At 37.0% G+C, this 15,499-nt stretch overlaps 1 protein-coding gene across 1 annotated transcript; it reads right to left on the bottom strand.

The window, feature by feature from the left end:
* Nucleotides 1-5,207: 5,207 nt before the first annotated feature.
* LOC120630096 (integrin beta pat-3-like) lies at nt 5,208-14,904 on the bottom strand. Its single transcript, XM_039899242.1, has 8 exons — nt 14,679-14,904; nt 13,401-13,774; nt 11,612-12,116; nt 10,589-10,923; nt 10,127-10,231; nt 9,285-9,492; nt 6,422-6,818; nt 5,208-5,510 (listed from the first exon to the last, which is right to left on the bottom strand). The coding sequence occupies exons 1-8, from the start codon at nt 14,811-14,813 to the stop codon at nt 5,299-5,301; spliced, it is 2,271 nt and encodes a 756-aa protein (XP_039755176.1). The 5' UTR covers nt 14,814-14,904; the 3' UTR covers nt 5,208-5,298.
* Between the last annotated feature and the right edge of the window lie 595 nt (nt 14,905-15,499).

Here is a 15,499-nt window from a genome sequence, read left to right as displayed (position 1 = left end):
CTTTGGAGGACAGAATTTTTGCTATGCGTAAGGCAATTAAATAGCGAACTTAGCGGAAGAAACCAGCCAACTTATAACCAGAGCACACACGGGTTGGACTGTTCCCAGCAGAGGGACTTGCCCTTGTAGCTTTATCATCACAATCATTATCAACCGATTACCGGTCTACTACAGGACACGAGTGTCCTCTCAGAAGGAAAGGAAAGTTTAGGCCGTATGCCGCCACGCTGGAAGAGGGTGGCTTGGTGGACTTCACACACTTTTCAAAACATTATGGACAACATTATGAAGATCTTTCGGATATGCAGGTCACCTTTAAAGCAAGTTATACTTTATTGAATAAATTAAAAACGCACATAACTCTAAAAAGTTTGAGGTGTCGGGAATCGAATTCGTTGCTCCCAAGAGAGGTCAAGGGCTTAAACACTAGGAAATCACCCCTTGCCGCTGGTAGCTGTATTGTAAAAAAACACACAGACACAGAACGTGCTAAGATCTTTGTTACCTGTCGTGAGAATTCGCGGCATTGCCAATACATAATAATATTATCTGAGCACATTATAATATCTACGAATTAACTACATACTCGTATATAATATATATGTATATTGGATATACCTGAGAAACCTGGTAAATTATTATTGTTCTGAGATTTGCCCACTGAGCAACATAATAGATCTAATTGCTAATCTAAATTATTAATCCTATCCTTTGCATTAACGTAGTGACCATCATCTACAAACAGAGTAATTTTAGTATTTTAGTCCTAGTCGAAAAATATTTTAGTCTGGTCTCAGAATATTTATTTATTTATGGTGAAAGACTTTAAACGCGGCTAGTTGCCATTCTGCCGAGACGCCATGTGATTTAGCGTTCCGGTGCGATGCTGCTGCATAGAAACTACCTAACCCACACCTAAAAGGTTTACCCGCTATGAACTTCGGGGTTGCAGCAGTCAAGGACTAAACTGTAGTGGAGTTAAAAATAATTATCGATCATAAACTGATAAATCCTTACTGATATTATAAATGTGAAAAGCATATGTTTGTTTGTTTGTACCGCACTAACTCAGCAACCAATACGCTTGACTGTTTGCATAAAGTTAATTGAAAAGGCGAAAATTGTCTTTGGCTACTTTATATCCCCAGAAAACAAACGGTACCTACGAGAATGCAAAAAAACCGTAACAATCGCGAACGAAGAACGGGGGGACCAGCTGGTTCAGTTAATAATAAAATTGAGTTGTATGTAACGTTCCTATTGGCCCTGAGCATAATATGTGTATGCGAGACAAAAAAACAATTAAAAATAAATATACTATAACTAAATATAGTCCCAAAGTAAGCGTAGCTTTTATTATGGGTACCTCACTAAGGTGACGGATGAATATTTTTATTAATAATGTACATAAATCCTTGTGAAATACAGATAAACTACCAGGCAATGAAAAACATTCATTTTCATCACACAAACATTGTCCACTTGAGAAAATCCCGAGCGATCCCGTTGATCGAACCCACAGCTTTGGACTAAGAAAGCAGGTTCCCTGTCGGTCATCTATTTTGTCAATTGTATGGTATTGATTTATTATATATTCACCAGCACGAAACGATATTAAATTTGTGCCTAGTTAGCTTCATAGCATGATGCTAATTCAGCAATAATGTTATGATCAATGGTGTCATGTTTATTCGCCTTCATCAAAATTTGAGTTTGCCTCCGCAGTTCCGGTAAATTGTGTCAAAGGCAGGGACACTGGCACACTGCGTGTTTACATTTGAATGTGTATTTGCCACTATTGCGGCCTGAATCTACATCACGGCGAATACAGATTGCTCCAATTGTTTTAGATCTACATCAGTGTATTAGAATTGCATCAGTGTAAAGAATAAGTGGTGATAGCAGATTAATGCTTCGGCTTAACCAATTCGATTTCTGGGAAGACCGAGTTCGATCCCGGCACACACCACTTTTCGGAGTAATGGGCGTTTTTACTTTAAGCACTTAAAGTATCACTCGCTTTACACGGTGAAGAAAAACATCGTGAGGAAACCTTCATGCCTGAGAGCCTCATACATACATAACGTTTTCAAATGGGGTATGTTGTTTACCAAACCGCACTTTCCCAGCGTGGTAGACCAGAACGTACTGAACCCTTCTCGATACGTGCCCTGTAGTGTGTCGGTCATGGGTTGATAATGATGATAATGATAGTGAATGAATAACTATTTAACACGCTTACGCCAAGTGTTTCTAATATTAACTCACTCGCAATTTATAATTAAGACATTACAGAGCGATTTAGTACGTATTTGTAGGACGGCGTATCTTGCCACGGAGACCGCAAAGTAGATTTCGTTGGAGCGTTTTTTAGCCTTGGGCCTGACGAATTTTAAATGCATATTTTACACCCTAATTACTGTACAAGTTTTGCACGCGTGTAATGGTGCAAAGAATGCAGTTTTCAGAGGAAAATCAAGGAAGGGTGTGCGTCACCAATGACATTGATACGCTCGTGACGTATTGCGCAAGATTAGCAAAGCGTGTGTACATGTATACGCATAGGTATATTATAACATTGTTTATACTGGACCGTATCATATGGGTGACATCTTGTGATAAACTCATCATAAGATTTCCCATCCAAATAGTAAAACATGCACCTATATGATACAGTCCAGTATAAACAATGTACAGAACACAACAGCAGTCCTTGTGAATATCACTGTTTTTCTTTTGTATTTGTATAATATATCCTTCAAGTGAGAACATAAAACTGCTTGTTAAAAATATAAAATCTATTTCCTATTGTGTACATTACACATTCGTGCTGAAGGGAGATGTATAAGTTGCTCCACATCAAAAATATAATCATGTATTTATCAGAAATAGGGCTATATGATCAAGCACCTAAAAGATTTTTGTCATAAAAGTCTGTTTCAGCTGTCTGCTTTTCCGATAGCAAAATAGCTATAAAAAACGCCGTGTTCATGAATTTCACCCCAACGACGCTTTTACTGTAATCCCATTATTCGGTAGCACACGTGGCAACACCGCAACAGCCTATTTCGAACAAACACACCTACTCTGAAATGCCTTATACCAGCACCTTCTGTTTTAACAGTGGGTATTCCAGACAACTTTAAAAGTTTTGAACCTGCTCCGACTCTCTGGCAAGGCCTGACCAACTAAGCTACGAACTAAGCTTTACCAACTAAGCTACGGTTCTCATACCTAAAATAATATATGCCATTATATCATCCTTATAGCGACTGTAACACCATTTTGTAGGAAACGTTGTGACTGAGACTGATTGGCATCGGCTATGTGATAACTTTAAAACACTATCTAAATTATTCATATCTTAACATCCTGGTTATGCATTGAAAAATACTTAAAATAATCAAAACGTACGTTGCGTCGTAGTTGTCAGCGGGTCACCTTCTTAGCTCTATGTTGCAGTACCATGGCAGTAGCTAAGGATTTTCAGTAAGGACCCAAGGTATCATATCTTATATTCTTATATCTTTAAACGAGCAATTCTTGTATGTATATATATAATTGGAATCTCGGAATTGGCTCCAACGATTTTCATGGAATTTAGTATACAGGGTTTCGGGGGCGATAAATCGATCTAGCTAGGATTCATTTTTAGAAAATGTCATTTTATTTGTGTTTTCCGGTAATAACCGATTTGGTGCAACGAAGTTGCATGGTTCAGCTAGTGATATTTAAATTAGCTTTGCTTGGAACGTATTTCCAGTACTTTTATACGTGCATTCTTTGGACGATCTGCTACCAGTAAACCATTCCTGTATAACTTTGAAGCCTTTATTTTGTTTGACTTAAAGGGCGACTGTTATTCGGAAATTTGCAATAAAATCGGCAAACAAATTTTACCAAGAATACCGATTGTATAGATGTAAAGACCTTATAAACGTTATTAAAGCTCCTATGTGTTACTATTGACACTTAAACTCTTATTTAATACAGACTACTATAATTAAGGGCATTAAATATTGTTATTAAGAAATAACTGTCGATTTCTAAGAAATGTTTTACAGCTGAACTTTTTCCATCTGCACGGTAGGTTTCAGGCTTTCGAGACGAGTAGTTGAGTCACTACAAACATAAATGCCTTTTAAAAAGTTTTTAACGTTTTGCATTGGCAGTGACTCGCTGCTTTGTCCGCGCAGAATTTCGGTTTTTCGGTTTTTAAGCACTATTATTGAACAAATCCTCTTCCTACCTGATGAAAAACTACTGCGGCTCACTCTTCACGCAGTAAAAAATAGTCCAAAAAACTGCTTACAAAGTCCCGTCCATTTAAGGCTTACTAAAAAGGAGCCCAGAAAGGTACATCCAAAGTCCCGTCTATTCAAAGGCTTATAAAAAGTTGCCCACAAAAGTTAATGCGAAATAAAAATCTGCCTGCGTAAGTTTCGTCGAAATTGGTTTAGTCGTTCCAAAGTTTACCTAATATGTTTATATATAAAAATCGTGCGTTTGGATTCATTCTCAGCAGTTACTTTGATACAGAAGTCTGAAATCCGAATTACATGTCACGGGCTTTATTATAATAACAGAAACATGTCTCCACGTTAATTCTATTTACATATGTTTACAGAATTAAAACCCCTATTCTTTGAACAATAAGAGTCGCTGGCATCTATTCCAGGAATGTTACGCGGAATGAATACATTACAATAGCAATTTACTTAGCACCTTTTAATGACGGTGCTTAAACCGTCGTTAAGAGCCTTCGTTAATTTGTTTCAGTGCTTTTTGTAATTACTTGAACGGCTTGCTGGGTGCGTTCCGACCTTAACCTTACTTATTTTGAAAGCTATAGCATATTCAGTTTAAAAAATGCTTGGCAATAAGAAATATCTGTCTTATTTGGTTTGCACGTGTATAAAGTGAAAGACAACAGTGGTTTTCGATATTCGAAAAAGACTGCTATTTTGAGCAAAAACAGCATCACACTATTATAATAACGTACATATTTTTGATGGATCTTTATTACTCAATTTCTCCGATTTGGATGAAATTTATTACAAATAATCTGGAATAGCACATAGACTACGTTAAATCCAAAGAATATACAGTTCCTGTATGATAAATTATATTTTGTTTTTCACAAGCCAAGAGAATCGGCATGTTTTTAGCATATTGGTAGTTCAGGAGTCAATAACATAGATACAAGATTTCCTGCCGCAGCCAAAAAGTTTAATATAAAGTCAATATGTTAAAAGTCTATGGAATCTCTTTTGTCGTGCAGTTTCATACATTCTCACATCAATCACAATGTTCTCTTTTATATGCAGGATTCGGGAAGCTCGTTTCGGGAGGTTGGTACAGAGGGTTATGAACGTCATATCCGGCAGCCAGTGAATCATTTTTAAATTTCTCGTATTCCCTTTTGTCGTGAAGGTCCACTAGAAATTTCCACGCGACAATTGTTATGATTCCGATCAATAACATGGCACCAACAACACTACCGACCGTCACTGTGGAACAAATATCATTATAGTTAATATTATGCCTACTATTATGTTAACAATATCTCGGATCATAATTTATCATCTCTATCAACCCATTACTTTGAGAAAGGCTTAGGCCGCATTTGACCATGCTGGATATGATGGTTGGTAAACTTCATTGGTGGACCTAGAAGTTAGCCTTTGACTGCAACCTTACCGGGTGGTAAATGATAATACAAACAGAGATGGTTACACGTTAGGGGTGCATCAGTTAGTAATTATATTAAACCCATTATATACGGCCGATTGGCGCAGTGGGCAGCGACCCTGCTTTCTGAGTCCAAGGCAATGGGTTCGATTCACACGACTGGTAAATGTTCGTGTGATGAACATGAATAAATTCAGTGTCTGGGTGTTTATATGTATGTTATAAGTATTTACGTAGGTATATTATTAATAAAAATATTCATCAGTCATCATAGTACTCATAACAAAAGCTACGCTTAATTTGGGGCTAGATGAACATTTTCTACGCGCAATCTTACCGGATCGCTAAATGCTTGGCCACACCTATTTGTCGGTGGGTTAAAACAGAAAATTCAAAACTTAAATATTTCTAATTTGCCTATGGGTATGGGTATCACACCCGGGACCTCACTAATTTTTTCACTTAATGCAACACCCACTTCCCACCTTTTTTATCGGCTTCGCACGCTCAGGTTGCTTTTAAAAGATCAATTTGAGTGATAAGGCCACCTACATATACACCTACAATAATTGTTTTGCTGGTATTTTTCCTATTGTGTTTTGTTGCAAAAAAGTTCTTCTTTTACTATTAGATCACAGCACTTACGACTCCGCTAGGGAGATAGTCAAAACTAAAACAAGCGTTGATAAAGTCGCAAGTAATCGTTGAATGGAAATAAGTTTATACTAACCCCATACTTGAGCAACCGGTGGCAAATCCAGCTCATTCTGTATTATCAAGCGCAAAGTGCTGCTAGTAGTAGACTTCGGATAATGATATCTGAACACAAGGATTTTTCCGTCGTCCAAAACTTGTCTGCACCACATCTTAGCCATGTACCAGTCATCCGAAGTCATTAAAGCCTTGCTTGATAAAACTACGTCAGTGTTCTTGAAGCTGAACTTCACATCGCAGTAGGTCTTATTCTCCTTGAAATTACAGTACGCAAAGTCTTGTAACTCAGCGCAACGTTCTGCGGGGGTGTTGGCGCACTCATCACAGTATGTCCCGAGGCAATTGTCTTTGTTCATTTTTGAATCATCGCAAACACATTTGCCGCAGACGCAATTGCCTCTTCCGGAGCATGGCTGCAAAATATATATTTTCTTATTCATCTAATAATAAATAAATATATTTATATGCACCATCTAAGACGAGTCTTGAGCTGTGTTTTACGCCATCGGTTGACTGGAAGAGTTCGCTATGTAGCGATAAGGCCGCCTTATTGTATACATCGTAAACTAGTTATTTATAGTTTTTCCTGTACTTTTATTTGGTGTATAATAAAAGTGTCTCAAAAGAAAGTGTTTTGAGAAAGAGGTGAACCGCCGAATCCAACTCGAATGGGCAGCGTTCGGAAAAGTTCGAGACATCTTTTCGTCCAAAATCCCTCAGTGCCTGAAGACCAAAGTCTTCGAACATTGCGTGTTACCAGTGATGACTTACGGATCCGAAACGTGGTCGCTTACTATGATCCTCATAAGAAGGCTCAGAATCACTCAGCGGGCGATGGAAAGAGCAATGTTGGGAGTATCTCTACATGATCAAATCAGAAATGAGGAGATTTGTAGAAGAACCACAGTTACCGACATAGCTCAGCGAGTTGCAAAGCTGAAGTGGAAATGGGCGGGGCACATAGCTCGGAGAACCGATGGACGTTGGGGTTCCAAGTTGTTGGAATACTGGGAAACGCAGTGTTGGTCGGCCCCCAACGAGGTGGACAGGCGACATCAAGCGAGTCGCTGGGAGCCGCTGGAAACAAGCGGCCCAAGACCGTGGATTTTGGAACTCTGTACAAAAGACCTTTGTCCAGCAGTGGACTTCAATTGGTTGAAGTGATGATGATGATGATAATAAAAGTGTACTCATTCATTCATTCATAATTTCCTACCGATGGGTACAATACCTACCTACTCTTTTTTCATTCAATAATCCACTACAGCCCTAGATTGCACTCTCACTTGCAGTCCAGGGCTGTAACTCTTACCTGTTAGCATGTTATGATGCAGTCTAGATAGTAGCGGGTTTAACTGTTAATGGGTTTGTTATATTAAAGCCACCGCAACCCTGATCGATTTCCTCGCGGTATCGAGCCGGAATGCTCAAAGTCACTTAATAATTAAATATTCAAAGCTCACGCAGCACGCCTGTGTCGGTAGGGTATCTAGCGACAGCTGGTTTCACCAACCAGAGCGAACCGAAGAAAATTCAAAAGTTATTAATTCCCAAATTGACCCTGCCAGATATATATCGACGCCAGGACCTCTCTAACAAGTCTTCATGTTTAGCAATAGGAGGAAAAGTTTCCGGCTTTTCTATATTCTTGAGTGTTTAAAAATAATCAATTAAATTCATGATATAGGTTGCTATTTAAAATAAGATATTCTGTAATTTTAATGGACACGCCATCACATTGGCAACCTCCCATTGGTTTTCTCATAAATGCCAGATGTGTGATTGTGTGCCTACAGGAACATGCGGCTTAACAACAACGGCTCAAATTGATGGACACAGGGCGGCATGTTGGAGGACGTGCACTTGCATGTGGATTACTATCAGGTCGGCCATCTGCTTGGTCCTCCAAGTATTACTATAAAAAAAATGACACCTTGACGAATGGCAGCATATTATGGTGCATATCATTGAAAAACCAATAATATATTGAACAATTATAGTCCACCCACTGGGCCAGCGTGGTGGACTGCGGCGTAAACCCTTTTCATTCTGAGGGGAGATCCGTGCTCGATCCGGGCCGGTAATGCGTTGATGTTGAATATTAAACGAAGCGCTAAACTGTGTCCTTGTTGTGTAATTTGCACTCGATATTGAATCGTAAATTTGTTATCGGGTACAAAACAACGAGAGACAACGTACCGAAACGCTAAAGTGAAGCGCACACCAAGGTGTCCAACCTGCATCCACAGCGAGGTTCAGAACGCGTCCTGCATACGACCAATCGACCTTGGGCAAACGGGCTTCTTGATCGCACCTCGGACGAAAACTTTAACGACAACGGAAAAGCAGGTTGAACGTTGGCCTTTGTTAATACGGGTCTCCTGCCACAGTGAGAAGGTTAAGGCAGTGCATATTCGTGGGCTTCACACATCTTTGAGAGCATTATTAACGTTAAATAACGATGTTTCTTTCACCATTAAAGCAAGTGATATTTTAATTGCTTAAAAAGAACATAACTTAGAAAAGTTAAAGATGCGTGCTGGGATTCGAACTCGGCCCCGCGAAATTGAAGCCGAAGTGCCGAACCACAAGGCTAACACCGCTTTTTTTGTGTTGCTTTACCAGGACACTTTTGGGTGATAGATTTATACTAATTTAGAAAAACTAATTAATTAGTTTATTTATTAATTAAAACTAATTTAGAAAACGCATCGAAAACATCCCACTCTTAGGACCGATATTAATTGTTTCTAACTCTTTGGCAACGACTAGCGACATTAGGCGACATTAAAAGTTAGGTCACAGATTCAGCGGTACGTAAAGTTGAGGAAAGTCGCAAAGTGGCACAGCATATTAGTCGCATACAAGTCAAAAGTTACCTCTTTAGCAAGGGGTGCTACGCAGGTGTTGTTGTTATCCGGACAAAGACAGTCGTCAGGCAGCCAGTGCGGATCGCATTGGCACGCGCCATATATGCATTCTCCTCGCCCCGAGCACAGCACACCGCCGGGACGAGGGCAAGAATTGTCGTTAAATTCACAGAAATCGCCGGAAAATCCAATTTCGCAATCGATACACTTTCCACAACTGTTAAAAAAAATTGCTAATATATATTGTGTACCGTGTGGTGCTGGCAGAAGCGACAAATGGAATAAAAAGGAGAACGGGGAGCAACGTCTTTTAGATGTCAGTACTAGCATCCTACCGTCCACTGCGATCACCAAATCGTCTGCCGTCTGGTGTTTTTTTTAAAGTTATAATTAACGGAAAACTATCGTAAATAAAGTGAAAGTAAAAAGTCAATTATAAACAGAGCTACTTTTCCTGAGGATGCTAGGGATACATCCTAAAAACTACTGCCCTTTTTCCATCAACTTGGTTCAACTTCACAATACGATGCAAAATTTTACATTGAATTTACAACAAGCAACTTGAAAACATGTAAAAATATTTTTATTCATTGCAAACGGAACAAAAACGGTGGCATCAGAATTTTAAAATTGGATTACCCAAATAACTGACTTATCACTGAAGCAAATGTGGCGGAAATTTTTAAAGTCACTTAATTAAATCCGATGCGGCAATTTCTATCGAGAGATAGCCAGCAAGAAACTCAGCAGTTATTCTTTCCAAAAACATTTTACACTTTCATCTTCACTGAGACGAAAGTAGAGGCAACTGCTTTAAAGGGAATTTGCTATTCAGAAATTTATCAAATTACCTGCAAATTCCGCGGTCACTACACGGGTTAAGGTCATCGGTATTTGCTTTACATTTTTCTAAATCAAGTGTTCTTGTTTCCTTACAATCACAGATGTCTCCATATCTGAAACACAATAAATTACTTTAAAAACAAGTTACACTATAAGTTAACTCTTGATTGCAATCTCATCTTCTGGTGGTAAGATGTAGTTTAGGATGGTAGCGAACTTACCTGTTATGTAAGCAGTTATATTAAACCCAATACCCCAATCGGATTCTACGCGGAATTTAATCGGAACGCTAGATCACTAGGCATGCCGCCTAGTGATTTTATAATATATTAAAACAAGCAAAAAAAGCTTTTTACCATAGACAAAAAATCAACAAAAATATTAAAATGTAAAAAAAAACTTAGTAAAAAAAATTTGAAAATTAATTAATTAGTAAATTTTCTCTTCAATTTTTATTTTGAGTAAGTTACCTATTTTCGTTGCATTCACAAATACCGCATTGGTATGTCCCAGCGTTGCTGCATTGATCTGAATTCTTCTCAGCCTTTTCTGGTTTCTCGCAATCACATTGACAGTCAACTTCTATATCTAATTTCAATTTCTCTTTAATTGACGCTGGTCCGAGTCTCACATCATAGTTGTATTTGTGATTCAATGGGCATGAGTTAAAAATTAGTGTGCCAACTATGTTAACAGATTCATTATTAGCGTAGATACATCTGTCTTTGATAGTGCAGTCTGGTTCGAGTGTTAAACTCATAAAAGGTTCAATATTTGCATGTATTTGAACACTCCTGACAAGTTTCTTTAAACAAAAAAGAAAGTTTAATAGATTTTAATTGTTTGACGGTTGTGATTATAGTGATCTTGTACGATTGTTTGATTGTTTGTTTTGCATATAAAAAAACATGTACATATACAAAACATACCTAGAGGCAAAAGCCAAAAAGAATTAAAGGGTACGTTTTAATAACGATTTATTTAACAAAATAGCTATTTTTATACATAGAGCAGAATATATGGAGAGGTTCTATAACTTGAAAAATAAAACGATAGTTGCAACTTTGTTCTACTACTATAGACATCTGTTGATGTTGTCAAACTCGCAAGATTTACTTTTACCTATCAGTGTTGTAACAAATCGTGAAAATGTTTATTTGATAAATAACTAAGAATGCACAGATATAGAGGATAGGGGATTTGATACTTTTTCATAAACATTCTCATTCATTCACACAGTCATTATTTTATAAATAATATATAAAAATAAAAAAATGATTAATGAAACCTGCTTAGGCGTTCATACGTATCTGTTGTCTCATAAAATATATGTTATTTCTGAATAAGTACTTGTAAACACACGGACGAAGGCAACGGCGATATAATAACTTACGACACTTAGTTATCGCGTTTAGAAACCGTTAAGAAACAGCTAGTACAATAATTAATAAAAACACAAATAAAAATATTGCTAAGTCTATTAATTAACTTACCTTATATTCCTCTGAAATCATTTCAACTACATCAGATTCCTCCAACAAAGGAACATATCTGGCATTTTTAATTTTTGTTTCCAAAGCCTTGTAATCATTTTCGGTAGTAGTATTGGCAGCGAATATAATCATGGTATTAGTTTTTGTAGCTACTTTATTAATCAGACCCACAGATGGGTAGTCATATTTGAGGGCACTTTTGTATTCATTTTCGTCTAACTGACAGTCCATACGGGGTGGGTTTATGGCACCCACAAACTTACCATCTAATGCGTTATGGTAAGTATTATCAGTACTAAGTAGAATAATTCGATGGGCATCGGGATTCCAGCCGATTTTTTCTGTACAAACCATTGCTTGCAATAAAGCATCTAGATCTGCTTGGGGTCCATCATTATTAGAGCCGTGAACTTTTTGAAGATCTTTTAAGGCTTTTGAGAATAAACTCACGTTGTTGGTAATTTTTTGGTGGTGCTGGAATGAATACGCTGTCTGTCTTTCAACGCTAAAAGAATAATAACCAATATTAATACCATTATTATAGTAACGTGGTACCCCATTATAATCGGGGTACCACGTTACCAACGTTAATTGAGGCAGTTGCGTATTGTCTGTCTACCTTTAAAACATAATATTCACTTTAAAAATACAAAAAATTCAATATTTTGTGCGTAGTTTTACATTACAGGCGTGTCCTTCATATTCTTTACACTATTAATGTTCTAATTCTGGAAGCAGACCCCATCGGTCTGTTTGTCTGTCTGTCCAGGCATCACGTGAAAACTACTGAACGAATTTAAATAAAATTTGGTATCGTGGTAGTTGGTATTCCGGGTCAACGTATAGAAAACTTTTTATCCCGATAAACAATAAGTTTCCTCCGGGATACGGGATGAAAATTTTTATCAATTTTACTTCATAGCTTCGTTAAATTTGAACCGATTTTAATAATTATTTTTCATTCGAAGTGTATACTATAAAGCATGTATTGTCTAATTTTAATGAAGTTCTGATAAATATTGTCGGAGATAAAGGCCATAACTCTTCACAAATAACAGCAAGTCGCAAGGCATATGGGACAACGATCGAATACATGCGTACCATCCTACTTATCCTATAAATGCGAAAGAAATAAAAGAATATAAATATTAAGTTGGATTATATACCTGCAAATTCATTTTTAAATTATTCTTATTGTACCTATCGCTTAGAAGTTGCGACGGGTATAGAATAACACGTACGGGCAACGACGCGACGGGCCGCAAAAAACATAGTTTGGAAATAAAACTGGACCTGATAGGTAGCGCTGCAATTAGTTTTTATGTTTTTTTAAGATATTAAAACGATTTGGTGCAGACGAAGTTGCGCGGGTCAGCTAGTATATGATACGAAAAGGACTGACTGACTAACCAACCTATCAACGCATAGCTCAAGCCCCTGTTGTCTCAAACCATAAGGCTGAGATTTGGAATACAGATTAGAGACAAGACTTTTATATAGACATCATTTAGGAAAGGATTTTTGAAAATTGAGGTCAAAATCGGGGTTAAAGATAAAAAAATTGAGATTGACTTGGAGAAAGTGCGGGCAAAAATTATTCTTGTCGCACTCAAATTTTAACATGGGCAAACGGTTCTTTTTCAACCGCAACAGCGAGCGTCAAGATACTACTTTCCCCGCATGAGTGATACAAAATATATTTATCACGGTGACATATAGTGGGAGTTGATTTACAATCTAGATTTTTCCTCTTGAATTCTATAACATACTTAACTATTAAATAACATACTTAACAAAGGGTAAAGCAGGTTTCTCAACAAAACTGCCAACACCTAATCTGACGCTGTTGGACATTTTGGACAGCTTGTTATAGATGTCCACACCAAATTGGTAAAGTTTTTCTTTATATTTGCTCATTGATTCCGAGGAATCTATTAAATAATAGACATCTAGTGGGTAGTCCACGGGTTTGTAAACCATATTAATTACGATAGGAACTTTAGTCCGTGCTTTAATTTTAATTTCTTGAGGTATGAATTGAATACTATCATCCAAGCTTTTGTTTATTGTGGTAATAACTTGTTCTATTGGATCGTATACTTCTTTACACCACGTTGGATCTAGTAGGGTTTTCGATTGACATCTACGACCGATATGATCTTTCTGAAATAGAAAACAAATAGTATTTTTATCAAAAATAGATTTTTGTTTGATTCTAGCATAAGCTTACTTTCAAGTTGCATCAACCTTTTTCTACCAATTTTCATCAAAATCTGGGGTTTGGAACACCCTTCCAAGTTCTGTGATTCCTAATTCTTACAACCTGGGTATCTTTAAAACAAGAGTGAAAAGGTATCTTAGAGGCAAGAGCGCCAATCTTAAGCCACATCTACACTTTCTATCAGGAGATTGTGGTCAAGATAGTCTGTTATAGTAAAATAAAAAAAGATAACCGTAGGAAACACAGATATATTTATTGTATGTACGTACTTTTAGAACATCATGTCGATATGTTTGTAGTAAATCTATCATCGGCTCGGGGGGCAGTTTCTACAGAGTCAAATCTTACAAGAAACCCAGTTCTTTACCCACATAATTTTACAGTTGAACAATTATTTTTTTATCTTGTGTGAGATGAAAGCGGAGCGGTCTACTTTCAAGCAATGAAATTCATAAATTATGTAGTCACCACAAATTACAAAATGTGTTTTGGTATTATATAATTGTTTAAATGGCGTGGAAAATCTAAGGATTTTTGTACTTTCCTCAAACATCACTAAGTTTTTAGTGAATTGATATTTTTGTTCATAAAGGCTACGGTTTTGTTTTACATAGATTGTATTATTATAAATATATTGCGAAGCCACTGTTAGTATGCCTAATCCTTTAAAATTCCCGGCGAAGGGATTCTCGTGACCGAAGTCTTTATATCGAAACATTGATCTAGCTCTTTTCTGTATTAAAAATATAGTTAGATTGTAGATCAGCAATTGCCCTATTGCAAAATCCTGCTTCCGATTGACGAAGTATCCAAAATAGACAAGCCTAGATAGCGAGCAATGCTTACCTGAGTACACCAAACACACTTTTCAGCTCCATAACTAATACATCCACTGCAAGTTTGAAAATTTCTGCACTGCGATTGACAAGAAATTAAAAACAATTTCAGACATAATATGAATAATAATGCTATGACGCTCATAGTTATTAAATTTTATATACGAGTAACTTCATATGAGGATATGCTTATTGTGTGATACTTTAATATATTAGGTATTACGTTACATTACTATGACGCATAATCAAAACCGCAATTAAAATATCTAACTAACGAGGCTCATAAAGCCCACTGCTTCTATTTGGGCGTATCCGTAACCATGGTATACTGACTGATAGTAGTAAGTAGACTGTAGACTGATAGTAGAAACTACACTGACTGATAGTAGTAAGTAGGTATACGTAGATATCAATTAATTTGTGGAATAATTTTCAGATTATTCCGCGGGTCATTATATAAATTGATATATAATGACCCGCGGAAGAACTACAGTAACCTCACCGAATTGAGAAGCTATAGTGGCAATAGGTGGTCTACGTATCTCAAAGTTAGATGGATATTCCTGTTGGAGTGGAGTCTTTGCACCAGAATATGCAGCATTACTATACCTATATTATTACTAATTGGCAGCCTGCGGTAACAAGATCGTCGAATTTGAAAATTGCTGTCCAGTGGTAGATGTCCAAAGTTATAGGTAGGTAGGTAAGGTAAGTAAAGTGACAACCTTAGTTTTATCCACTTAAATGAAGATAATCGGGGTTTTAGCGAAAAATTATTATTCATTGTTCTTAGGTTTTTAGATATACAAATTGTTTTTTTTTTTTTAGTAA

The sequence above is a fragment of the Pararge aegeria genome, chromosome 15 (assembly GCF_905163445.1).
Source record: "Pararge aegeria chromosome 15, ilParAegt1.1, whole genome shotgun sequence".
NCBI classification, from domain to species: Eukaryota; Metazoa; Arthropoda; class Insecta; order Lepidoptera; family Nymphalidae; genus Pararge; species Pararge aegeria.
The sequence above is the reverse complement of the archived record's forward strand: the minus strand, read 5'-3'. Positions and strand labels throughout refer to the sequence as shown.